The sequence below is a fragment of the Ambystoma mexicanum genome, chromosome 3q (assembly GCF_040938575.1).
Source record: "Ambystoma mexicanum isolate Mex_15411 chromosome 3q, UKY_AmexF1_1, whole genome shotgun sequence".
In the NCBI taxonomy this organism is placed as follows: domain Eukaryota; kingdom Metazoa; phylum Chordata; class Amphibia; order Caudata; family Ambystomatidae; genus Ambystoma; species Ambystoma mexicanum.
In genome coordinates this window covers 867,096,558-867,123,235 of record NC_090926.1, presented here as the reverse complement: position 1 = coordinate 867,123,235, position 26,678 = coordinate 867,096,558, and the positions used below count along the sequence as shown (strand labels likewise).

At 47.1% G+C, this 26,678-nt stretch overlaps 1 protein-coding gene across 1 annotated transcript in view; it reads left to right on the top strand.

The window, feature by feature from the left end:
• Positions 1–26,678, top strand: part of CRLF3 (cytokine receptor like factor 3) — a 637,760-nt gene that overhangs the window by 226,688 nt on the left and 384,394 nt on the right. Inside the window, exon 2 of the mRNA XM_069654959.1 lies at positions 26,240–26,447. Coding sequence (XP_069511060.1) covers positions 26,240–26,447 — 208 coding nt within the window. The remainder of the gene's footprint in view (positions 1–26,239; positions 26,448–26,678) is intronic.

Below are 26,678 nucleotides of genomic sequence, written 5' to 3'. Positions count from 1 at the left end.
CTTTTCTGGGTTTGCCTTGTAGATCCTGTGTCTGGCTGGTGTAATTGTGGTACTAAATGGACTCCATTTGGGAGGGTTAAACGGCATGCTGCTACCAATGAAAAATGTCACATCTGTGCCAGTGATCAAGGGGATACTGATAATGATGAGTAATGCTGTCCAAAAGCAGCCTTATGCCGATGCCGAAAAGCCAGCCAGACCGAAGACATGGATTCGTGAAATGCGGCAAACATGTCAGGCGCAAGTGAAAACGACATTGATGCCAGTCATGCGAGAGGCATCTTCAGGACGGTGAAAACATTCTCCCATGATTACACAAACGGAGAATGTGTGGATATATCTGGCACAACAGGTGCTCAACATTACGCACTTTTGCCTTACTGATGTGCCCAATGCTGAAGCATTATTGACTACGTGCTTAGTAGCAGTGCCGACGCCAGTTCCGGTTTTAAAGCATATTTTCGGCGTCACTCACAATGATTCTTTGGTTCAAGATTCCGATATTAGGCAATCTTTTTCCGTCTGAGTAGTGCAGATTTTGCCAGGAAACAGATTGCATATGGAGAAATTTGACACGTATTATAACCTATAATATAACCCAAGGCGATGTGTGCTACCTTATGACATGCAATGCAAAAGAAATTGGCAAATGCCAACAGCTCGATTTAACCAAACAGCAAAATCACACAGTGTTTGAGCAACGATTATGTTCGCGAGTGCCACGCACATGTACCAGCATGAATAACACTATGGCCCTCATTAGGACCCAGGCGTTAAGGGGTTTACGGCGCCGTAAACGGCGCCGACCCTTAACGCCTGATTCCAAGGTCCCTTTGCGGGATGGTGATTTTAATGCCTGCTTTTTGCAGGCGTTAAAACCCATGCCGCAAAGGGACCTTGGTGCTAATTACGCCACCGCAATTTACGGTGGCGTAATTAGCGCCTTTCCCCATTCCCATTATGCCCTATGGGGCAAAAATGGGAATGGGGAAGGGTAAAATGGGAAATGGGGATTTACCGCCCCACTCACCTTGGAATGGGGCGGTAAATCCGCCAACCACCATGGCGTAAACATAGGCGTAAACATAGTTTACGCCATGGTGGTAAGGGTACGACCCAGGCGGTAACTTTCCGCCTGAGTCGTAATGAGGGCCTATGTCTTGTAATCATATAGTGATAGCTGCCAGTCATTTGAATCATGTGAAACTTCCAACAGGATGGCTCTTTTCATGTGGCAACATCACATACACTTATATTCCAGCTAACATTTCCGGAGGACAATGTGCCTTAACTCGATTAGGACTAATGATGTTTCCTTTACACCCAGCGATAACTCGAGGCAAAAGGTCAACTTTCGAGTCTATGGAGGTCATTACAACCCCGGCGTTAAGGGTTAACGACGGCGTTAACCCTTAACGCCGGATTCCCACTTTAACGCCTGCTTTTGGCAGGCGTTAAAGTCCAAGGCGCTAACCCGCCATGGTGCTAATTACGCCGCCGTAATTTACGGCGGCGTAATTAGCGCCTTCCCCACTCCCATTATGCCCTATGGGGCAAAAATGGGAATGGGGAAGGGAAAATGGGAAATGGGGATTTACCGCCCCACTCACCTTGGAATGGGGCGGTAAATCCGCCATCCACCATGGTGTAAACATAGTTTACACCATGGTGGTAAAGTTGGTGCACTTAGCACCAAGGTTGTAATGACCTCCTATGGGTCTATCCCACGATTGTGATTCACATGTGCATTTGCTATCAGAAGCTGAGGTTCTAGCATTAACCCTTTCATTAGTGGGAGTTTGCGGTTTAGCTGCTGGGGGTTACAAATCTTTGATCAAATTAGCATGTTTAGTAGTCAAAGGACTTAATCATACTTCTCAGGCATTAGAAGAATTACTCCTTGATAGTAAAGTTATTAGAAAAGCAACTTTACAAAACAGAGCTGCTGTTGATTATCTATTGCTAAAGCATAATTTAGGTTGTAACGCAGTTGAAGGTATGTGTTGTTTCAATCTAAGTGACCATTCACGATCCATTGAAAGTCATATTCACGGTTTGAGGGATCTCATTTCTCAAGTGTCCCAAGATCATACTGGGAATTGGTGGGATTGGTTATTTTCATGGATTCCTGATGTTGGGGGTACACTACGTTACGCTTTTGCTTGTATTTGCATTATATTAGCTATCATAATAGCTTGTTGTTGTTGTATTCAATGCATTCCTAATTTAGTTTGAATATTTCGTCGGTTTCAGAGACCGGCTCCTCTGCCACTGGGCTATGGAAGATAAATATCCATGGGTGGAATTGTTATGCTTGAGCTAAAACATGGCGCTGATGCGCAGTGCATTCTGGGAGCGCTCAGAGCCATGATGGATATTTACTTCATGCCGCAGTGAAAAGCTGCACTCATTTTGCTGAGAGCTAGATTCACGAAGCTGAAGAAAACATGCTTTCCAAACCTGGTATGCAGTCAAGGACATTTCTGCTGGGAAAGCCAACTTTGTTATGTCTTGTTATGAGCTATGGGACTGTTTTCCGTGGTGCTTGTTTTTAGAGGAGGGAGGCACTTTGCTCCTTGAGGTTACTGTCGGTTGACCCAGCTGGCAACCAACGGCTGCTCATCAATGCGCAAGTGCGTTGCCAGAAGGTTCGAGAAACTGCCACCCCTTTTTGAAGTGTGCATATATGCCGAACCCCTGAGTGGTCAGGTGAGACTTCAGCCGGAGGGGGGACGCTTCCGTCCGGCATACCTGTGGGCTGTTGTGCTCTCGGCCTGGCTGTTATTCGGGTCTTCCAGCCGCTTCTGGCGAGATGAGGAATCCAGTTACGCTCACGGTGATGTATTTTCTTTTGAATTCTCTGTTTCTTCTGTGATTTATTTCTATGTTATCACTGGTTGCTTCTAAGCTTTGAATAAATAGCCGTATAAGTGCTCATTATTTTCTAAGAGTGTGTGGTTGCAAGTTATTGCGTTTTCCTGCGTTCAAAGTATTGGCTCCGTAATTGCACTGGTGATTTATGACTGTCCGTGCACGCTGGGAGAGCAATACATTGCCCCTCCTATCTTACCAAGGAATAAAAAAAATATCACTAAGGATACTCTGATACCTCTGATTCTTCCAACCCTTAATGCCTTACGGGACAATACGGACCCCAACACGTTAGTCGCAAAGTATAATAAAATTATGACGACATCTCTTGATTCCATTGCCCCTCTCAAGATGAGACATAGCAAACCCAAAGCACACCTCAACTCCTGGTTTACACCACAGTTGAAAGCTATACGATTGGAAAAAAGAAGTGAGACAACCTGAGACTGCTCCACTCCCCTGAAAACAGAACCAACCTCAACAAAATATCAGTCCTCTACAAAAAAGAAATTTGGCTGGCTAAACGTGATTCTTATAACAACCGTATATCACAAGCTAAATCCAGTACAAAGGAACGCCTTGGTAATTCTCAAAGAATTAGAAACTCCCATACCAGTTCAAGGCACATGCACGAAGGATAAAACATGATGCACTAACATTCAGTCTGCCTTAGCCAACAACATAACTTCCCTCAAAGCTAAAATAGCAAATAAAAAAGCATTGCTACCCACCTTACCTCCTACACCCCTCCTCAGACCTCCCATCAACCCCCTAAATTGCTTCAGCTTCTCCAGTCTCCATCCTTGAGACAGAAAAAATAATACCATCTCTTAAACCATCGAATTGCCAGGGCGACCAATGCCCTGCTCAACTCATCAAAGATGCAGCAAGAGATCTGGCACCATTCATTTCAAAACTCATCAATGCCTCCTTTACATCTGGCTCTATCCTAAGCAACCTCAAAGAGTCCTGGGTACTTCCACTTCTGAAAACACAAATGCTAGACCCCTCCATCCCGACTATCGACCCATTACTACAGTGCCCTCCTTGCGATCCCCTTCTTTCTCCTTGTATTAAACTGCCATCTTGGAACTGCTGTTTCCGCGTGTGCTTTGTCTCGCTCAGAGTGTGCTCTTGTGCTTCGTTTTTTATCTGTGCGGGGAAGTGTAATGGAAGTCAGGTGTATGTGATGGTCAGTAATTTCCTGACCTTGGCTGAACATTGTATTGGGACACATCAGGTGTTAGTCCATTTTTCTCTCATCACGGGCTGTCGGTGAGAAAGTGTTTGTGTTGTAATAGGGGGGGGGTGTGGGTTTGAGTTCCTAAATATCCTAAAAGGGGTAAAGGTTCCTCCCACACTGGTCTACCCTCAGGAACTGGATTCAAACGTGATGGCCGTGTCCTGGCGGCCTGGATGACAGATCCCAGGACTAGTGAGTGAGACACCTTCTGGTTTCTCACAACACCAAGATGGAATGTAACAAAGACAATGTCAGAAAAAAACATGCTATAACTGCAACTTGAGAAAAGCAAAATACATAGGGCCTCATTACGAGTCAGCTGGTCCGTAAGGAACCGTGGTGGTAAATCCGCCACCACCGTTCTTTCCGGACCGGCTGATTAATGTTGCATTAATCCTGCAGGCGGACATGAAAACACTGGCACCATTACAGCATGGTGCCAGTGTTTCCACTTGGGAATGGGGATTAACAGAATTCCGCCTCCGGAATTACCGGGTCACAAGGGTTGTAATACCCCAGTGATTCCGGCAATCACGGAGGTGGAATGGTAATAAGAGTCCGGCGGTAACCTGCCGGAATTTCCGGCACGGTTACCGCCAGACTCGTAATGAGGCCCATTGTCTGAAATTGATGCTACTCTAAACGCTTTTGGACGTTTTTGTTTGCATGGTGAATTTGAGGTGTTAAAGACCAGACTAAATCAGTGGCTCACCCCCAGAAAGACAAATTATTTGTTATTCCTATACTTTCTTCTTTAGGGTCACTACTCAAAGTGTTACACTTGTGGAATCCCCTGTATTTTTAAGAAGCCTGAACAAGAAAGCCAGCAAACAAAGAGTCTTATGGCACTGGCCATAAAACTCAAGGTCCAAGAGCTTCAATTAAAAAAAAAGAACATTTTTTTTTTTTTTTTTTTTAAATGGTATCAAGGGAGACCAGAGGGGATAGCTAGGGAGACCACAGGGGGTAGCAAGGGAGACCTCTAGTAACCCCTAAATGACATACCTAACCTGGATTGAGATTAGGTGGAGTGGAGTGCCGTTTTAGAATTTACAGGATTTGAGCAGATTCTGTCACACGTCAGGCTTTCCTATGTGTGATCACTCCTGCTCCAAGTCCTCTTACCTTATTTGGGCTACGAAGTGTGGGGGCACAAATAGTCAGGAGATGAAGTCCACCCACCTCAAAAGTATCATTGACTTGCCTCCTGCACGAGTGACCAGAAGCCATTTATAGATTTGATTGTGAGCTGCAAGGAACTTCTGAAACTCGCTTTGCACCTAAGCTACCTTTGATCTCAAACGAGATTGCAATGCATGTGATTGCAATTGTTTTCATTTCAAATTGCAGTAGGGATTTAGTTAATTGAAACCTAACATTTTACATTTGTGAAGCCTGCAACTTTAAGTAGCACTGACTTTGCATATGCAATAATGTTCAGTGCTTTGGTTCCTGCTTTTTTGTTAATCCATCATTTCTTGCTTGTTTTCTTTTAATAAAGATGTTATGTTGATTCAAATGTATACAAATAAATAAGGCTTGAGCACATTTAAAATAGTTATCTTTTTTTTTAAAAAGTCTGTTTTTCAAGTTTGGAACATGATTCATTAAATAAAAGAACGATTTGGCTTCGTCCGAATACTTGCCAAACTATTCGATATTCGACCAAATACTGAGAAATGATATTCGGTACACTCCTATTTTGAAGCGAACCTAGACTGCTGGGTAATTTTCCTATCATTAAGAGTCCTTCAGTGATGTCAACTCAGACGCACACAGTGTTCACTTTCCACATAGGCAGCAGCTCTTTTATTGGGCTCATTGTTCTCTGTTAGTTTGTGCAATAATATTCAATTCCTAGATAATGCTTCTTGCAGGATATTTCCCGCTTGGAAGTGCAGTAATATCACCCCATTTAATAGGATGCTGTTTATTGACTTCAGAAGGATGAAGAGACCAGCCAGTCAGCCTTCGGGTAATTCCAACAGGCGAAATGCAGGGTGACCCGATTACATGGGCAAGCGCATGGAATGTGAGCATTCTTACCAGGCTTGTCTTCACCTTGGACTTCCCTGTAGGAGCGAGTAAGAGCAGACAGCTCGTGTGTCGACAGTGTCAAGTAGTGGAGTGTCACAGGGCTGTGATTCAGTAAAATGCTGGGGCTGTGCAGCTTTATCCAAAGCTTCAAGGTTTCTTCTTGCACTGTTGGGGCGGCGGGTATATGTCGATTCTCAGTAATCAACAGACCAGGCTCTGGGGAACCGGCCATTTTGTAGACCTTTAGATATGAGAAGGGAATGTCGTAACTATCGTTTTTTTCAACATTGTTTTGATGTAATATTGGTTATAGCTGTAGCTAAACAGCTGGTTAAAGAAAACAGGCGCGTGCAGCTGGTGGTGCACCGTAACTTCGTTTTATCAAGATTCCATCATTTTATAAAACAAATCATGGAGGCACTTTTTAAAATGCAATAAACTAGATCAATTTCCACAAATATGTTTTCAGGCAATGTTCAGATGTTCCAAGATGTAGTACAAGATGGTTGCAGTGGTACGTAGATCAATCCAAACAGCAGTGAAGGCATGTATCTCCTGTGTGCACCTTCTAAATTTGGCACTGTTACAATTTGCATGAAACATTCTGAAAAACCATAGACCTGACTCTCTATTTCTTGCAAAGTCTTGTGCGGTTTCATCAAGGGGGTGCAAAGGTTTAAGGGGATCCCAAAATGTACATTTTTTCGCCATTCATTCTCCATAGACCAATGTTTATGGCTTCCACCCTGAACCCTTGGAGAGATTAATGTCAAACCTTCATGAGGAGAGGGAGTCTGATCCCGAAAGCCCGTTTTTTACAAATGTAATGCAAATCATTCTGCGGTTTCTTCTAAGTGTCCAAAAATAGTAAAACATCAATTAGTGATATCTGGGTCTGCTCAGTTCAGGTTGTGAACCCAAACACAGAAAACTGTGTGCGCAAGTGTCTTCATTGGATTTGGGTTGGCGAATTCTCTTCAGCGTGGTTTGCAAACCTGTTTGCAGACTTAATAAGGGATAACCAGGCTGACTAGTTGAAAAGCAACTAATTGAAAAGCAACTAATCTGATTGTTTGGGTTGTGGAACAACTTACAAATGGCTGCTATTATGGTTTGCACACTTTTAACATGATTCTGCAAGCACAGCTCTTAAGTAAAGTGGCAAATTGTTCTATTGCAGCCGTTTGGGACATGTCATCCTTGGAGGGGTGGGGGGGGGCTAGAAGTGGCACAGAGTTGTGGAAAATGGCTAAACGAAATCAAAATGTCTGCTCTTGTAAGCAGGGTTTGTGGACCCAATTTTCAGGTGCACAGGGCAATACCAGGTCTCAGATGAGACCCATCTCAGAATTGTGGACTGGGTCAAGGTGACCCTGGTCCAGGGGCTATTACTCGCCTGCATGTCCACCAGAGCCATTAGTAGTGGTCCACTGAACTATTTTGGATGTTTGGTGGGACCAGGAGCCTGGGTGATGCTCATTCCCCAGACAAAGTGGCCACCTCTCATGGCTGGTGGCCGAAAGACCCTCAATGTGGAAAATGGTCCTTGGAGTCTGGCATCCAGCTAGACCCAGTCCCGCTTAAGATTGCTTTTGCAATGGCCTGGGAACAGTGACCACTGCAACCATGGCCACAGGGCCGAAAGCCCACAATGGGTGTAAAGTGGAGACTAGTTTTGGCAGCAGGCCAGGGCCAGTGATCACTTTTCGGCAGCTTGGTGGGGCCTGGTAAAAATACCCACCTAGCTTGGCCTAATGGTATGCCTGATGGCTACCCTTGATATATGGAATATCGTAAATAAGAAAATCAGTAGAAAAACTGTAGTTAAAGGGATGTTATCACGTTGGATTAATGAAACCCTTCAAAACCCAGTAATAAGGAGGTTATTATTGCGGCAAAAGAACATTATTTTTTACAGATATGGTTTCTAAATCCGCCATAACTGCAGCACTATCACGACCGTAACTCCGCTTGTGTAGAAACATGGACTGTGCATGGCGATTGCCAACACAAGAAACATGCACTGGACCAAACTTTGAATCAGCCTTCAATTATGAAAAAGACAAAATGAGAAAGACTATGGTTTCTTATATTTCATGTGAGGTCCAAGAGAAATAAAATAGAGCGTTAATGATTGTGTTATCTTTCATGTGATGGACAACAAAACAAAATAGCATAACAACTCTAATGAGGCAGGAGAAGGGGACTTGGCATCTTTGGAGCTAAGGGCACCACCAAGCTACATGATGCAACTGTGGTGGTGGTAAATTGAGGATTTAAAACATACTTGCAGAAGTGCTCGGTCGTCATGATACCAATGCCTGATCCAAAGATTACAGGCAAGCTATAGGAGACCTCAGGTTGCCAAAGCAAGGCGTAGCGTAACCAATCCCCTGATGCCGTCACTTCTCCCCTCAGGACAATGCCTCAGATGTTTGTGGATTAGAGCATGGATGGGAGATTAGACCGGAGGTCATCTTTAGATAAGGATCCTTTTTTCACTGACATTGAGTTACTCCACCATCCAGGCACACTTTCCCCCCCGAAGATCCTTACCATACCTTTTTAGGGTGCGTCATGTAGCCATTCCTCCAACCCCTCCTTGCAGAGAACAAATAATGGTGTTTAACTAATCTTGCCTGTAGTATGCACATAGCGATGAGACCCACTCTTATCTAAAATGTGGTGTCTCTCCCCCAAAAGTCTTTTAAAAGAAGCTCATTATCCTAAAAACTGGAAAATGCACTGACCTCTTAATTGATCAGTGCAGATTTGTAACACTGGTCACTACAAATGGTGGTTTGGGGCACTAAACAATCAATACAAATATCTGAAATAGTTTCTGTGACTGTGTTAAAGTAAATGTATTAAAGCGATTTGTTTATGACCTGCCATTAATAGTCAGAAAGATATGGAAATGTGACTACATGCACATAGTTGTCCTTTGAAACTCCTTTAGACGTTTCTCTTCTCCTCCTCCTTCTCTCTCCCTCTACCCTGCTAACCTTTCTCTACGCTCTATCCCTCTCTACCTCCTTTTCCACACAGCTTGATGACTGGCCACCGGGTGTATCTCAGACCTCACCAATCCTCTCGCACTGCCTCCGCGCCTGCACTTGCCTCCTCGCTACTGTACTTGGTTAGTGACCCAGTGGCATCTTGCAGCACTTACCCCAGTTTCTGACTGACTGGGCACACTTAGACCTCCCCCATCCTCTGCACTTGTCCCCCCCTTCCTCTACCATCTGTGCACTTGCACAATCTGAACATACCATGCCTTGAAGATCGTCTATCTTCCCTGTCTCCCCTCCTTGCATGGTGGTGCCTAAATGCACTTGGAAAAACTGCAGAGTCGTTTTCAGACCTATTTGCTGTTATCTACACCGTTAATTGTATTATATGCACTTACTCTGCCTGTGCAGACTTGTATCGTTCAGAAATTCAAGGGCTCCGAATGGCTGTTGTTTTTTCCCCTTGTTCCCTGCCTCCTTGAGTACTTTGAAATACTTGCCTTGTGTATAGGTGTAACGCTCACCTGATTGCCACGGAGGTGCAGGTCTAGCTTCGAGTGCTGATGCTGCTTCAATGGTGAAGCGCAGAACTCTGAAGATGGACAGGAAAGGCCCCTCTACTCTGGCTTCTCTGGCTCGCAGGAATATTCCCCTGTGCGTGAAAAGGGAGTATTACCTACTGACTGAGTTATGCTCAAGCCTCCCACTCTCTTCCAACCCTCCACGATACCCTTCCACGATTCCCCGTGAAGACTCACCTTAGGGTCAGGAAGGATGAGCTCTCCATCCTGCTTCTGATGCAGGTGCGCGTTGAAACCCAGTTACTTCACTGGATTGAGGATTGATGGGAGTTCAGGTAAGCTTGACTATTCAGGTAAGGCGCTGCAAAAGTTCTGCTGCAAGTTCAAAAGTCCAAGCTTAATAATAATGTTCATTGTCTTGTTGCAGCAAGCGCTAATGCTTATGTCTTTTTCCCCTTAGGGGCCGGGGTTCGGAATGCCGGAGATATGGCGCGACCCGAAGTGAAACGTGCAGTTCCAGTAAATGACAGGTAAGTTCTGGATGAGCGCTCGGGTAATGTCTTTGCATTCACTCATTCAATGTCTTTGTCTTTTTTCCCCATGGGGGCCGGGGTCCGGAAAATGCCTGGAAGCGGCAAGACCTGAAATTAAATGGGAATGACCCAACAGGTAAGTCTTAGAAGGAAACTGAGCTGTTCCTATTCCTTTCCTTCTCTCACCTTGTTCTTGTCTTTTTCTCTCTAGGCTCTGGGAAGTGGCTGTGGATCCGGATGATCGCTGCTGAAGATGGAGGCGTCCAGGATAAGTGAGTGAAATGCAGCGCTGCAGCGATCGTAGCGAAATGCTTTTAAAAATGATGTCTTCCTTTTCAGGATCGTCGGTGTGATGTCGCCATAGTGCTGATTTAGCAGGTAAGGTCTTTTGTCTCCCTTTGCAGGTGACCCAGGATACTGACAGGCGTGGCTGAGGTCCAGATGCAGGAGCTGACACGGTGAGCGTCCAGCTGCGAGGAGCAGAACAACGCTAAGTGTGAGTTGCTGATCCGGTGTGGTTTAAATAGCTTTGGAAGAAGTTCCAAGTGTGTATCCTTCCACCGATCAGGTATGTATCCTTCCCTGACCACACCCGGGTGGAAAGTAGTCCCACAGGTAAAGTAGTTCCATTCAGGCCTCAAGAGGGCCTGGATGTAGCAGCATGGTCTGCATCAGGTAAGTGCACATTAAAACACTTGAACACATGTCTAGCTTTATGAGCCTGGCGCCTTAGGGTCCAACATGAGCCTGGCGCCTAAGGCGCCAGGACTGCGTTCAAAGGGCCCCAGCTTGGGCCCGCTGGCACTCCCCTGGGGGAAATGATGCCTGCCTCTGGGGTTGCTGGGTCGGACCTGGCTCCTTGGAGGTAGGCATCATGACAGTACCCCCCCTCAAGGCCCCTCCCAAGGTTCTTTCCTCCGGGGGTTTTGGCTTGTTCGGAAATCTCCGGTGAAACCTTTGTACTAATCGCGGTGCGTGGACATGGTTACTTGGCTCCCACGATCTCTCCTGAGGTCCATATCCCTTCCAGTCAACAAGATAGAAGAGTTTCGACTTCACCACCTTGGAGTCTAAAATGTCTTTAACTTCGAATTCTAATTCCCCTTCAATTTGAACTGGATCTTCGAATTCTAATTCCCCTTCAATTTGAACTGGATCTGGAGGCTTGGACAATCGGGTTCCTGGTTGTACTGGCTTCAAAAGTGATGCATGAAAAACTGGATGAATACGCATGTTGGACGGTAGATCCAGTTTAAAGGCCACTGGTTTGATTATAGCCTTGATGGGATAAGGTCCTATGAATCTGGGACTGAAGGTTCGCGGGCCCTTGAGGGGTAAATGTTTAGTTGCTAGCCATACCTGGTCTCCTACTTGGTAAGGAGGAGTTTTACTTCGGTGAAAATCAGCGTTTTCTTTATACTTTTTCTTGGCTTGCTGTAAATGACTTGCAGCTTCTTTGAAGGCTTGGGTTATTGTGGAATGCAGATGATTTACTGTGGGCATTTCCAGGGTCAGAGGTGGATCTAGGTCAGAGGTCCGAGGATGGTGACCATACAAAGTATAAAAAGGGGTTTGTCCGGTTCCAGAATGCACTGAGTTGTTGTATGCATATTCTGCGATCCAAAGAATGTCTTTCCAATTCAACTCAGATTGGTGTAACATGCACCGAAGATATTGCTCGAGAGTCTGATTGGTTCTCTCGGTTTGTCCGTCGGTCTGGGGGTGGTGGCTGGTGGATAACCGCACATCTATTTGTGCTAATCGGCAACATTTCTTCCAAAAATGGGAGATAAATTGACTTCCACGATCCGAGACTAATATCGAAGGGAAACCATGTATGCAAACTATATTCTCCAGGAATTCCTTGGCCAAGGTGGAAGCTGAAGGCAAACCTTTTAAAGGGATAAAGTGAGCCATTTTGGAGAATAGGTCCACATTTACAAGGATTGTGTTGTAACCAGCACAAGGAGGCAGGTCGGTTATAAAGTCCATTGACAGGGTGTGCCATGGTGCCGGTGGAATATCCAAGGGTTGAAGTAGGCCGGCTGGCCTTTTCTTTTGAGCTTTGTTTTGGGCGCAAATTCCGCAAGACAGAACAAAAGACTTTGTCTTTTCTCCAAGAAGGCCACCAGAAGTGGCGTTTGATTTTTTCCTCCGTTTTAGCGATACCAGGGTGTCCTTCCATTAAAGATTCATGATGATGGGCAATAACAAGTTCTTGCAATTCTTTACTTGGCAGAAACAACCGCTCCTGGAAGTAGGGTAAGTCATCCTTAACGGTGTAATGAGGACCCTTTTGACTCCATTCCCGTAAGGTTGAAGAGTCTAGAAGTTGTTTTACTTGCGTTTGGATGTCCTCAATAGTTTGCAATGAAGTTAAGCCTAAGATTCTTTGCTTAGGTATGATGGGCACAGGTTCTAAGCTCGAATTAGGTTCTTCCATGCCAATCCGGGATAAGGCGTCCGCTTTTCCATTCTTGCAGCCAGGGCGATAGGTAATTACAAAATCAAATTCCGCAAAGAATAGAGCCCATCGGAGTTGTCGTGAAGATTGAGCTTTGGCCGTCTTTAAATACTGTAAGTTTCTGTGGTCCGTAATTACGGTGATGGTGTGTCTTGCCCCGAGAAGGTAGTGACGCCAAGCCTTGAAAGCAGATTTGATGGCCAGTAACTCTTTATCGGTAATTGCGTAGTTGATTTCAGGAGGAGAACATTTTCTGGACCAAAAGGCCACTGGGTGTAGTTGGTTAGTTTTTGGGTCTCTTTGCGACAGGACAGCTCCCATGGCCGAACTGGATGCGTCGGTTTCCACAATGTACGGGAGATCTGGGTGCGGGTGCTTCAATACAGGTGCAGAGGTGAATTTGGTTTTCAGGTCCTGAAAGGCTTGTTCGGCCTCAAGAGTCCATTCGAAGCGTTTGTTTTTCTTTAGGAGAGCTGTGATGGGTTGGACTGTTCGGGAAAATTCCGGGATGAATCTTCGATAGAAATTGGCAAAGCCGAGCATGCTCTGAACTCCCTTCACCGAGCTAGGAGATGGCCATTTGAGGATGGCGTCCACCTTTCGCGAGTCCATTCGGACTCCTTGAGGTGTCAGGATGAATCCGAGAAACTCAACTTCTGTGGTATGAAAAACGCATTTTTCGAGTTTTGCAAATAGTCTGTGCTGGCGCAATTTCTCAAGAACTGCCCTAACATGTTTTCTGTGATCAGATTCTGAAGAAGAGTACACCAGGATGTCGTCAATGTAAACAATGACTCAGACATCGATAAGTTCCCGAAGAACATCATTCATAAAGTACTGAAAGGCGGCAGGTGCATTGCACAAACCGAAGGGCATCACCTGTTATTCGAAGAGCCCAAACTTGGTGCGGAATGAAGTCTTCCATTCGTCGCCTTCTTTTATACGCACCAGGTGATAAGCTCCTCGGAGATCTAACTTGGTGTACAAACAAGCGTCTTTCACCTGGTCGATAAGCTCAGGGATCAAGGGCAGAGGATAACGATTCTTAATCGTTATTTGATTTAGGGCGCGATAGTCTATACACGTTCTAAGGTCGCCCTCTTTTTTCGGCACGAAGAACAGAGCTGAAGAGACAGGAGACTTGGACGGGCGAATAAAACCATTGGCTAGGTACTGATCTAAATACTGACGCAAATGCAGGTTCTCAGGTTCCGTAAGAGCATAAATCCTACTACAAGGTAGTTGAGCATTGGGTACCAAATCGATTTGGTAATCATAAGACCGATGGGGAGGTAACGTGTTAGCCTGTTCTTTCTGAAAAACGTCTTGGAATTCTTGGTATTCTGACGGTAACTGTACAGGGGTGGAAGTTGCTGAGGCTAGACCCATAGCTGGATTTCTTGGATAACAAGTTGGTTCACAATCAGGAAAATCTTCTTTGCTCGCCAGTCAATTCTGGGATTATGTGTTTCTAACCAAGGAATTCCAAGAATTACTTGAAATTGTGGGGCCTTGATCACATCAAACACGATTGCTTCCCGATGTCCATCCTGACCCACCAGTGTCACTTCAACAGTGGAATGCGTTACAGGCCCTGAGGCTATTTCGGTTCCATCTACTGTAGTGATGACATCTTGGGTTACTTTCGGGCGGAGAGGAAGCTTAATCCTGGAAGCCAATTCACGGTCTATGTAATTTCCAATAGCTCCACTGTCGATGTATGCTTTTATAGCATGCAACTGCTGAGGCTGTTTTGGGTCCACGAGCACCATTGGCATGACAAAATGCGAGGTCAAAGAGTTAGTTTTCAAGCTCGGCAAGCGGACCCCTCCGCTTGTCGGGCTAGGTCGTTTCCCGAATCAGGTGTTAATAATTCGTTATCAGTAGCTCCAACCACCTTCTTAGGTGGTTTAACTGGACAATTTCGAAGAAAGTGACCGGAAGTCCCGCAATACAGACAAAGTTGCATTTGCCGCCTTCTCTCTCGTTCTTTCTGCGTTACTGGTCCTTTAACACCACCGATTTGCATAGGTTCGGATACGTCGGTACTCTTGGAGTTAGCGTGGGTTTTGATCGGTATTCGGGTTTCGTACTTGAACCGATCTGCTTTTCTATTTTGAAGTCTGTGATCAAGTTGAACCACCAAGTCTATGTAGTCTGCGCAGACCTGGGGTGGGTTTACTATCTGAGCTAGAACATCCTTAAGCTCTCCGTGCAGGCCTTCGATGAAACAATGTGATCCTTTTGTTTTCTGGCCATCCAGTTTCCACAACCAGTCTGTTAAAGGTGGCAATGTATGGCAGAAGATCCTGATTACCTTGTCGTAAGGATAGCAGTTCGTTATCAAGGGCCTGTCCTTGAGAGTGTCGAGCGAACAATCTTTCCATGCTGGCCTGGAAGCCCTGAAAATTCTGGAGAATGGGATCATCCTGATTTACCAATGGAACAGACCAATCGGCAGCACTGCCACTGAGGTAAGATAGTATAAAGGCTACCTTGGTCTGGTCGTTAGGGAAGGCTCCGGGTCTGCATAGAAAGTGTAAACGACATTGGTTCATAAAGACGGCATATTTCTTGGGATCCCCCGCAAAACGTTCAGGCGGGGCCAAAGGCATGTGTCCAGGTAGATTGATTTGTACCGGGTTATTCAAACCCATTGATGTGGAAATGTCTCCGGAATTAGGTAAAGGAGTGTGCTCTGCCTGGGCCTGTAATAACCTTTTGGCTAGGTCATCTGTTCTTTCCTTGGATAGGATCAGTTCTCTTTTGAGAGCGTTAGTCTCCTGGCGGGCTGAGTGCACCTCTGCCCGTAATTCCCCCAATAGCTGGGCCAGCTGGTCAGTCTCGGAAGTCTCCATAGCACCCAGGTGGGAAATTGTGGGTAGGCTTCGCGTCCTGTAACGCTCACCTGATTCCCACGGAGGCGCAGGTCTGGCTTCGAGTGCTGATGCTTCTTTAATGGTGAAGCGCAGAACTCTGAAGATGGACAGGAAAGGCCCCTCTACTCTGGCTTCTCTGGCTCGCAGGAATATTCCCCTGTGCGTGAAAAGGTAGTATTACCTACTGACTGAGTTATGCTCAAGCCTCCCACTCTCTTCCAACCCTCCACGATCCCCTTCCACGATTCCCCGTGAAGTCTCACCTTAGGGTCAGGAAGGATGAGCTCTCCATCCTGCTTCTGATGCAGGGGCGCGTTGAAACCCAGTTACTTCACTGGATTGAGGATTGATGGGAGTTCAGGTAAGCTTGACTATTCAGGTAAGGCGCTGCAAAAGTTCTGCTGCAAGTTCAAAAGTCCAAGCTTAATAATAATGTTCATTTTCTTGTTGCAGCAAGCGCTAATGCTTATGTCTTTTTCCCCTTAGGGGCCGGGGTTCGGAATGCCGGAGATATGGCGCCGACCCGAAGTGAAACGTGCAGTTCCAGTAAATGACAGGTAAGTTCTGGATGAGCGCTCGGGTAATGTCTTTGCATTCACTCATTCAATGTCTTTGTCTTTTTTCCCCATAGGGGCCGGGGTCCGGAAAATGCCTGGAAGCGGCAAGACCCGAAATGAAATGGGAATGACCCAACAGGTAAGTCTTAGAAGGAAACTGAGCTGTTTCTATTCCTTTCCTTCTCTCACCTTGTTCTTGTCTTTTTCTCTCTAGGCTCTGGGAAGTGGCTGGGGATCCGGATGATCGCTGCTGAAGATGGAGGCGTCCAGGATAGGTGAGTGAAATGCAGCGCTGCAGCGATCGTAGCGAAATGCTTTTAAAAATGATGTCTTCCTTTTCAGGATCGTCGGTGTGATGTCGCCGTAGTGCTGATTTAGCAGGTAAGGTCTTTTGTCTCCCTTTGCAGGTGACCCAGGATACTGACAGGCGTGGCTGAGGTCCAGATGCAGGAGCTGACACTGTGAGCGTGCAGCTGCGAGGAGCAGAACAACGCGAAGCGTGAGTTGCTGATCGGGTGTGGTTTAAATAGCTTTGGTAGAAGTTCCAAGTGTGTATCCTTCCACCGATCAGGTATGTATCCTTCCCCGACCACACCCGGGTGGAAAGTAGTCCCACAGGTAAAGTAGTTCCATTCAGGCCTCAAGAGGGCCTGGATGTAGCAGCATGGTCTGCATCAGGTAAATGCACATTAAAACACTTGAACACATGTCTAGCTTTATGAGCCTGGCGCCTAAGGCGCCAGGACAGGGGTCCAACATGAGCCTGGCGCCTAAGGCGCCAGGACTGCGTCCAAAGAGCCCCAGCTTGGGCCCGCTGGCACTCCCCTGTGGGAAATGATGCCTGCCTCTGGGGTTGCTGGGTCGGACCTGGCTCCTTGGAGGTAGGCATCATGACAATAGGCGCTTTACAAATAAACATTACCATACCATACCTTTACTGAAATCAGTATTTCTGATGTTTGTTAATCTGCTTAGAATCACATGCTGTGCATAGGTCCGACATCCAGTGGTCACTGCGGAGTATTGCATTTTGTTTTTCATAGTCGAAAAGGGGACGTCGACAAGGCGTGTCTGTAACACTATCCCTACAGTGACGTGCGTTGTACCCACAATCCCTCATACGTCGAGGTCCCTCAGATTGTTTTTTTCCGCCCAGCTACTGGTCGCCTTTATGCGGAGCTCCTAGAGAGACATTGCAAAATAGTTTCTTCGACCTTTGGTCGTTTGTCATTAATATCAATAACATATATCCCTCCCTCGACGCAGAGCTGTTTCTCCGCTGAGCAAGATCTTCGACGGAAGGACGAGCGGAGGGGATCCTTCGGCGCTGCCGAACACGTGGCCTGGCCTCGCCGGCCATACACAGTAGGGAGAGTGGGGTTTTGTGGTGTTTCTTTCTTCTCTTTAAGAATGCCTTTCTCTTTTCCCCTCCCTCTCTTTCGAGGTCGTAGTCTCACTTCTTGCCCTCAGCTATGGAGAGGACGCCATTTAGGTTTTGCCTGCTTTGCAAGGGTAAATATACCTGGAAGGATAAGCACAAACGGTGCAACCGTTGCTTACCCCTCGATCACCAGGAGGACGGCTGTGTGTTAAGAAAGGAAGAAGGCAATGAATATGGCAAGGGAAATGTGCACGGAATCGCACAGTGAACAACTTTGAATCTAACAACGTGCATACAATACCCAAGACTCGTGTATACTAAAACCCAGGAGTGCAAATAGAGTGAAACAATAATACCAATATATGAAAAGGGATGTGGGGTAAGCACTTAGAACCTCCTTATGACTGAAAGGAAAGTCGGCAAACTCCTTACCCACTATGCTATTACAGATACTGACAGCGCTAAGCCCACGTAGAGGGCAAGCAAGGACAGGATCTGTGAGCTGACACTCTGGATGATACTGAATAAGGAACTTAGAAACAGTACTCACGAGGACCGGAAAGACCACTTGAATGTCAGTAAATTCACGAACCCAGTAGATCAAACAGGGACCCAGAAGGCTATAACAGCAATGGGTGGAGGATAACTAAATTCATAAGACCCAAGTCAAGGGGCAAGTAGGAATTGTGATTATAGAATAGTGAGGAAAACAAAAGGCATTCACACAGGGACTAGTTACAACAGCACCCCACACCTAATAATCAATGGGAAATAAATGCAGAAGTGCAATGGAAAACATGGAATGGATCCCAATAGAAAGTAAGGATCAGGAGCAGGGAAAATGATATCACAAAAGGAAACCTTTCCCACCCATCCAAGGAGAAAAGGCAGGAAGCTAAATCTAAAAAGGGAAAGACTAATGCATCAAGTTTTTCAGTAGCAAAGGACAGCATCAAAGAAACAAAGAACACAGGCAAATTGGGCTGGATCAAAGGGTAAAGCACAGAGAAAGGCTGCCTGCAGACAGAAGAAGACAGAAAGGGAAATCCAGAAAGCAGAAATCAATTAAGCACATAAATCCGAAATCTAGGGCAGAGGAACAAGAAACAGGAACTAGGAACTAGGCACAAAAGCTAGGAACAAGGGACCAGTCACAACAGGAACACTGCAACAATGACCAGCGCTGGACTGAAGTAAACTGAGGCTTTTAAAGCTGCTTAACGAGCACACCCCTCAGGTGTGCCGCCTGCTGCACCTGCAGCCACAGGTGTTGCCTATCCTCCACCCAACCTTGTCCTGCAAGGGAGGAGGTGAAGCAGTGAGCCAGGCATTCTGGGAAGCATAGTCATTTGATTAAAGTAGCATGCTGGCTGCCAAAAACCTGGAATGGATCCGGAAGGGAAGTAACTTGGAAAATAAGGTTTTAGCGCTCCCAATTCATCACAACACTGTAGCATAAGGTTCGGAGGAAATGTCCAGTAGGGAATAAACCCCAAAACATGCCCCCAAGTGGCGGGAATGGAAGCGAAGGGAGCGAGCCGTGACACTGTGCGGCCTGTAAATTACTAAAGCCCAAAACTCTAAAAGACCGCAGGGTCAAAAGGTGGGCGGCCTACGCCATGTCTAGGCCTGACTCCTCGCCCGCTGCCGCCGAGTGTGACGAGGACAGTGACTACACGGCCCCCGTAACGGAGGCTGTAGACCTCTCAAAGGAGCGTTCACGCTCCTCGTCGTCCGTCCCCGGCCCCGACAAGCCCGGCTCACGCCCAGTTTATGGGGATGAACACCCCGGCGACAAGGACGCACACGGAAAAGCAACAAAGCACATACCCCCCGGCACGCATTCGTCGAAGACAAAGGCAGTCAAAGCGCCAACGGGGACGCCGGGCCCACTGGCGTCTTCCGCTAACCGTAAGGGTCGTCAGCCCTCCCCGCCACCGCCTCCGCGACAGTCGACTGGTCATTCTAAAAATAAGGGTGCTAACACCAAAACCTCCGGCGACGCGCATCGTAAGAGCGCTCACGTTGCCAACAAGGACTTGACGAGCAAGGACTCCACGAGCAAGGACTCCACGAGCAAAGGCTCGACGTTACATAGTGCGACGGCGACCGATCCCTCGGAAGAGAGAATGATCGCCGAAAGCCTCGCGTGTATAGCATCTAAGGACGGCGAGTGAGACGCCGAAAACCGCTAAAGGCCAAAGATACGCCGAAAGCACCGGAAAACAGATCAGGCCAGTTCCTGACGCCGACGGAAGGCCATAGCCAGCGAGAAGGCTACTCAGAAGGCGAAGGCTCACTTTCTTCGACGTTATGGTACAGAACCAGACAACTACATGAGGAAGAAACTCCTTTTTCATTCCCAGACCGTCCTGGCCGACCTCAGTGGACCTTTGAAAGGTCCCAGACCTGTATGGATAAACTAGACAGGTTCATGTCCATCCCAGAAGACAGGGCACCCAAGAGACCAAGAAAGGCACCCCTGGAGAGTCCAAGGGCTAAATACCAGAAGTTTTATAACCCCATACAGGAGGACATATACTCTTACAATCTCACTGAGGAAGACCCCTTCTTGCAGGAGGAAGATGAGTTCACCTATGTTGAAGACCAACAAGAAGAGGAAGGTTTTCATGAGGACACTAACCTAGGTGAGGCGGGATTCCAGGAGGACACAGGCGAGGGCGACCCAAATCCATGGCAGTCACCAGCTAGGTCGACAGGCACAGGCAGTAGCAGTATAGTCATCAGGTCTACTGAAACTACACCAGTCAGGAACCCTTCGCCTGTTGATGATCAACCCACCTTCAATGCACTGCTGAAGAAGGCAGCAGCACATTTTGAAATTGAAACTGGGGAGGTCACCCCAGACACCGATTTTGTGGAGAGGATTATCAAGGAAAAAACCCCCACTAGCCAAATTATCCCCATCCTCGCCTCAGTTAAGAGACGTATTACCCTTTCTCTTTCCACTCCTGCATTGGTGAGAGGGGTAAATCCAGGATTGAGAAACTGTTCTCTCCCTCTCAATCAGACCCATTATATATTAAGGGTCACTCAATCCCGGACTCCCTGGTCGTGACCAACACCAGGAGTCCCACTATCTACCAGCGAGGCACCCCAGATAAAGAAGGGAAGAAGCTGTATGCCCTAGCCAAGAGAATCACCACCTCTGCAGCATTCTCTACCAGAATTGCCAATAATAATACCCTATTGGCAAGCTACGCTGATGTTCAATGGGCAAAGCTCAAACAGGACATTGAAGAAGTTCCCGAACCCCTAAGGACTCGTTTGCTGGCTACAGTTAACGAGGGCTCTCTGGTCAACCAAAGCATCGTCAAGAATACCCTCGATGCAGCAGAGACGGCTGGCCGCACTTTGGTACTAGGAATTTTGCTGAAGCGTCACGTCTGGCTTTGCAATTCCGGATTTAAGGCAGAAACACAAGCGTCCCTTATTAATAAGCCCATAGAGGAGTCCAACCTCTTTGGGAGAGCAGTGGATGACGCGCTGGAGAACGTGAAGAAAGAATTTGACACAATAAAGACCTTAGACCAAATTTCAAAACCCCCTAACAGGCGGGGATTTGGTAATGAGCGCTTTTTTCGTGGACAACGCCAGCAACAAAACCAACAACAACAGTATTCTGCCAGCAACTACCAAGGTAATAGTGGCCAGTACAATCATAGGGGTCAACGCCGTGGCAAAGGGAGAGGCCGGGGTTCCACCCCCAGAGGCTCCCAAGCCACCAACACCACCAAGTGACGTGAAGATTCATGTCACCTCCCATACAACGCCGGTCGGGGGCCGGTTAACATCCTTTCTTCCAGCATGGGAGGGAATAACATCAGACCGCTGGGTACATTCTACCGTAGCCCGCGGCTACTGTATAGAGTTCAACAGTTCCCAAACATACAGACCTCCGAGGGGACGCCGCATGACACCGGAACACCTCGCCATCCTTCTCCAAGAAGTGGGCCAACTGCTCGAAAAAGGAGCCATAGAGGTCGTGCCTCTATCTCAGGTAACGGAAGGTATTTATTCAGTGTACTTCCTTGTACCCAAAATGGATCTAACCATGCGCCCTGTATTAGATCTGCGCCCAGCGAACAAGTTTGTCAAACCCCAAAAGTTTCGTATGGTGACCTTACAGGAAGTGATCCCACTGCTATCACAGGGAGATTACATGACAACACTGGACATGAAAGATGCATACTTTCATATTTTAATGTTGCCAGCGCACAGAAAATACCTCAGGTTTATAATATTATAATAGAGGGCAAACACTACCAGTTCAGAGTGCTACCCTTCGGCATAGCATCTGCACCAAGGGTATTCACGAAAGTACTGGCAGTGGCAGCGGCCCATCTGCGCAGATTATCTATACCCTTACCTCGACGACTGGCTCATAACAGGGGATTCTTACGAGACATGCTTCTCAAACACCCAAAAGACTGTAGACCTTTTGTTCCAACTGGGCTTCTCCATCAACGAGAAGAAGTCCAGCTTAGACCCCAGCCAAGTCAAACAATTCCTTGGGGCTCTAATTCGAACAAAGGACGGCCTCGTCTTCCCCTCCAACGAGAGGGTCCGAAACATGCTGTTTCAGATCCCCCAATATGTGGCAGGTCGAGAGGTGACGGTGCGCATGCTAGGAATGATGGCGTTGTGTATTTATTTGGTACCTCACGCGCGCCTGCGCATGCGCCCAATGCAAGAGTGGCTCAACAGCCAGTGGTGTCAGGCCAGCGGACAATGGGACGATCTAGTGGTGGTCTTGCAGGCCTTGGTTCTCTCGCTACGGTGGTGGACAAAGGAAAACCTGATAATAGGGAAACCCTTTGCCACACCCGTGGTGGAGGCCACTCTAATCACGGACGCATCCCTCACAGGATGGGGGCTCACCTATCCCATCAGACTGCTCACGGAGCGTGGACTCCGAGCGTAGCATCCAAGCACATGAACCTACTGGAGCTACTGGCGGTGTTCAAAGCACTAAAAGCCTTCCAAGAACACCTACAAGGGAAGACAGTGATGGTCCTTACAGACAGCACCACAGCCATGTACTACATCAACAAGCAGGGGGGCACCCACTCTCCAGGACTGTCCAAGCTGTCCCAGAATATATGGAAGTGGGCTCTCAGACACAACATGTTCCTACTGTCACAACACGTACCAGGGGAACTCAATCTGCTAGCAGACGAACTCAGCAGAGACTTCCCCCTGCCCGAAGAGTACGAATGGCGATTGCACGAAGACATCGTCTTAGACGTCTTCACGCAATGGGGATTCCCCGAAATAGACCTGTTCGCAACTCTGGAGAACTCACAATGCCAAAGTTACGCCTCCAGGTACCCCCAGAACCAGTCCAAGGAGAACGGTCTGTTGATTCAATGGTCTGGGAAATTTGTTTACGCCTTTCCCCCGACTCCCCTTCTCAACAAAGTTGTGCACAAGATGCACCAGGAACAAGTTACCATGATGCTAGTGGCCCCGATGTGGGCCCGGCAGCCATGGTTCGCTCACTTGATGGAGATGTTCCTATCTCCCCAGTGAAACTTCCCTGCCCGTACAACATGCTGTCACAGGACAAGGGCAAGACACTGCATCCATGCCCTCAGACCATGAACTTAGCAGCCTGGCTCCTGAGATCATAGAATTTGGACATCTACAACTCCCGCAGAGATGTATGGACATCCTCAGGGAAGCCAGAAAACCTAATACTCGCCACTGCTATTCTAGCAAGTGGAGAAGATTTGTCATCTGGTGTAGAGAAAAGATCATCAACCCGGTTGACTGCTCTCCCACACATATTGTTCTGTACTTGACCCATTTATTGGATTCAGGTCTAGTGTTCAATTCCATTAAAGTCCACCTGGCGGCACTTTCTGCATACACCACTTCCCAACTTAAAGTGCTGTGGTGGAAGATCCCAGTTATCAAGGCCTTCATGGAGGGGGTAAAGAGAATACACCCTCCGATAGCTAACCCAGCTCCCGGATGGGACTTAAATGTGGTACTTTCCAGACTCATGGGCTTGCCATTTGAACCCATGCACAAGGCAACTCTTAAGGACCTCACTCTTAAGACTGCTTTCCTAGTAGCTATCACCTCCATTAGGAGAGTAAGTGAACTACAGGGTCTTTCTGTTCAGGACCCCTTCATAACAGTTCACAAAGATAAGGTGGTTCTACGCACACACCCAAGGTTTGCACCGAAATTCATCTCGAAACTCCATGTAAACCAGTCAATAGAACTACCAACGTTCTTTCAAAACCCTTCCAACTTGGGAGAAAAAAGTCTGCATAAACTAGATGTACACAGAGCTGTCATGTTCTACATGGAAACAACCAGGCCACTGAGAAAGACTAATCAGTTCTTTGTCTCGGTGGCAGCAGGAAGAGAAGGAGATGAAGTCTCAAAGTCCACTATATCTAGATGGATTGTTCAATGCATCACTCTGTTACACTCTTGCTAAGAGAGAACTACCCTTCAAGCCAAGAGCACATTCTACTCGAGGCACTGGGGCATCCATAGCATTCATTGCAAATGTTCCCCTTGAGTCCATCTGCAAAGCGGCTACCTGGAGTTCTGTGCACACCTTTACAAAACACTGCTGTCTAGATGCACACTCTAGATCTGACTCCCAGGTGGGACAGGCAGCATTAAGACATCTTTTCTCTACTGTTCCTTCTCATAACCCACCGCCAACTCCGGGTACTGCTCGCTAGTCTATGCACAGCATGTGATTCTAAGCAGATTAACAAACATCAGAAGACAATGCATTACTTACCGTAAAAGCATTTCTGATGGTTGTATCTGCTTAGATTCACATGCGCCCACCCTTCCTCCCCGCTCGGATGGAAGGAACATAGACATCTTTCTCCATCTCTCTCTTTTCTTTACTCACTCACGTATAGAAGGGTCCCTCAGGGCAGAAAAAATACAAACATAGGGACCTCGACGCGTGAGGGATTGTGGGTACAACGCACGTCACTATAGCGATAGTGTTACAGACACGCCTTGTCGACGTCCCCTTTTCGACACTGAAAACCAAAATGCAATACTCCGCAGTGACCACTGGATGTCGGACCTATGCACAGCATGAGAATCTAAGCAGATACAACCATCAGAAATGATTTTACGGTAAGTAATGCATTGTCATATTGCTGCCATCATACACTGTGACAGTGTCACTGGCTTTGTGCATTTACCTGGGGTGCATCTCCAAGCTAGTGGACGATGGGCCCACTGGGAGGTATGGGCTGGGTCCCCTGTTCACCCCAACTTAGTCCCTGCCCGTGCGCAGATTACTGCCACATGTATCAACAAAATGCTGCTGACCCTTTAAAAGGACATCCATGTGCGGATTCCCCAACATAGTTTCCAAATACCCCATGTGGCGACATCTGCAGGTGAAGTAAGGCAAAGCTGATGACCTGATTATTCACATAGTTCGTTCAATATAAACACTCACCATGCTGAGAGACGCAGACGTGGCTCGGCTGCCAGAGCAGAATACTTGTGGGCATGTGATCAATTCCAAGATGGTGGGCACAGCTTTTGAAGCCAATCCACCAGTTGATCTGACAGTTTTTTGCAACACCTGTAGAAGGGAGTCTACTAGGCCTGAGTCAATTGACTAACATAAATCGTAACTGCTAGAAACACTCGAGCAAAGCCCAACCCCGATGGAGGGAGTAGCAGAGAGATAAACTCACGAGGGGAACAGCAGAGGGTTCTACGTGATTTCGCCGACCTATTTTTGGTCGTGGTACTTTTCATCGCCGGATTTTACATCGCCAGAAACCCTGTTTTTTAAATTTATTTATTTTTATTCTGGGGGTGGTTCCCCCTCCCAGACCCCCCCCTTACTATTATAATAATACCCCAACCCCAACAAAACACCCCCCAAAATAAAAAAACTGGATTTCTGGCGATGTAAAATCCGGCGATGAAAAGTACCACGACCAAAATATAGGTCGTCGAAATGCGTGTATACCCAGCAGAGTGTGGGTGTGGGAGGAAGAGACGGAGGCGCGGAAGGAGACTGGAGACTACATGGGCGTTGGAAAAACATCCAGTAGTGGCAGGAGAAGGACATAAGAAGGTGACGGAGAGAGAGAATTAGGTGGTGTCCATGTAGGTGGTGGCAGGAGGAACCAGCAGGAGGCCGGGAAGCAAGATGTGGTGCCCAAGAATATGTGGGAATAGGAAGGAACAAGAGGGCACACAGTTCCCAAGGTAGGGGTGAGTGAGACCCCATCTGAAGGGGTCGAACCCACACTGGAAGGTAAAACACGCTGGTGGTGTGTCATCAGATGGCCAGGATCAGGGGAGAGTTAGAAAAGCACTGCAGAGAGTAGGAATCAGGAACCCAGGGAGGGAGGTGAAACGTCTCCCAAAAGCCCTTTGTGGAAATCGAGGCCGATGGACTGTATGGCTCTACCTGCCAGTCAAAGCAAAGTTCAGCCTGCTTTTCTACTTCGTGGTGGAGACTCATTGATGTCTACAGATCATGCAAGAGGGACCGGAGGTGATCACACTCCAATGCCAACAAGACACAAGCCAAAGGGCAATCTTTTTTAGGAGCAATCCAGGAGCATCTGTGAGTGCTGTAATTACCCCAAACACCTTGTGAAACCTTTGAAAGCCAACTAATGAAGTGTATGTGCTTGGTGGACATAGCGATTACTTTTATTGATATGACATATTCATCCTGTTTCAATTGTTTTTGCATTACAGATAAACGAAAGTGCAGCCCAGACGAGAGATGTCCTCAAGCAGCATTTTCAGGACTTAAAAGGCACATTGACAAGGTTACTAGATGAGAGGCTGGTGACCTTGCTTCAGGAGGTGGAGGTGATTGAGCAGCAGAACATTAAACCCCTGGATGATTGTCAGAAGCTCATAGAACATGGAGTGCGCACAGCCGAGGACCTTGTCCGTGAAGGTAGATTATTCATGTACCTTGGAACTTCTCAACGAAGAGCAGGGAATTCCTCTGCAGAGATCCTTTAGCACTGGAGTTTGACATTTCACTATTGAGGTTTATTTTAATATTTAGTCATGTTTTTATTTTTGATCATCTATTAATGTTGTTTCTCCGGTTTCATTTAGCACACCTGTGCCTGTGTGTAGCATCGGAAGGCTTAGTTAGATGCCTTTTTGCTTTTTTTGGTCC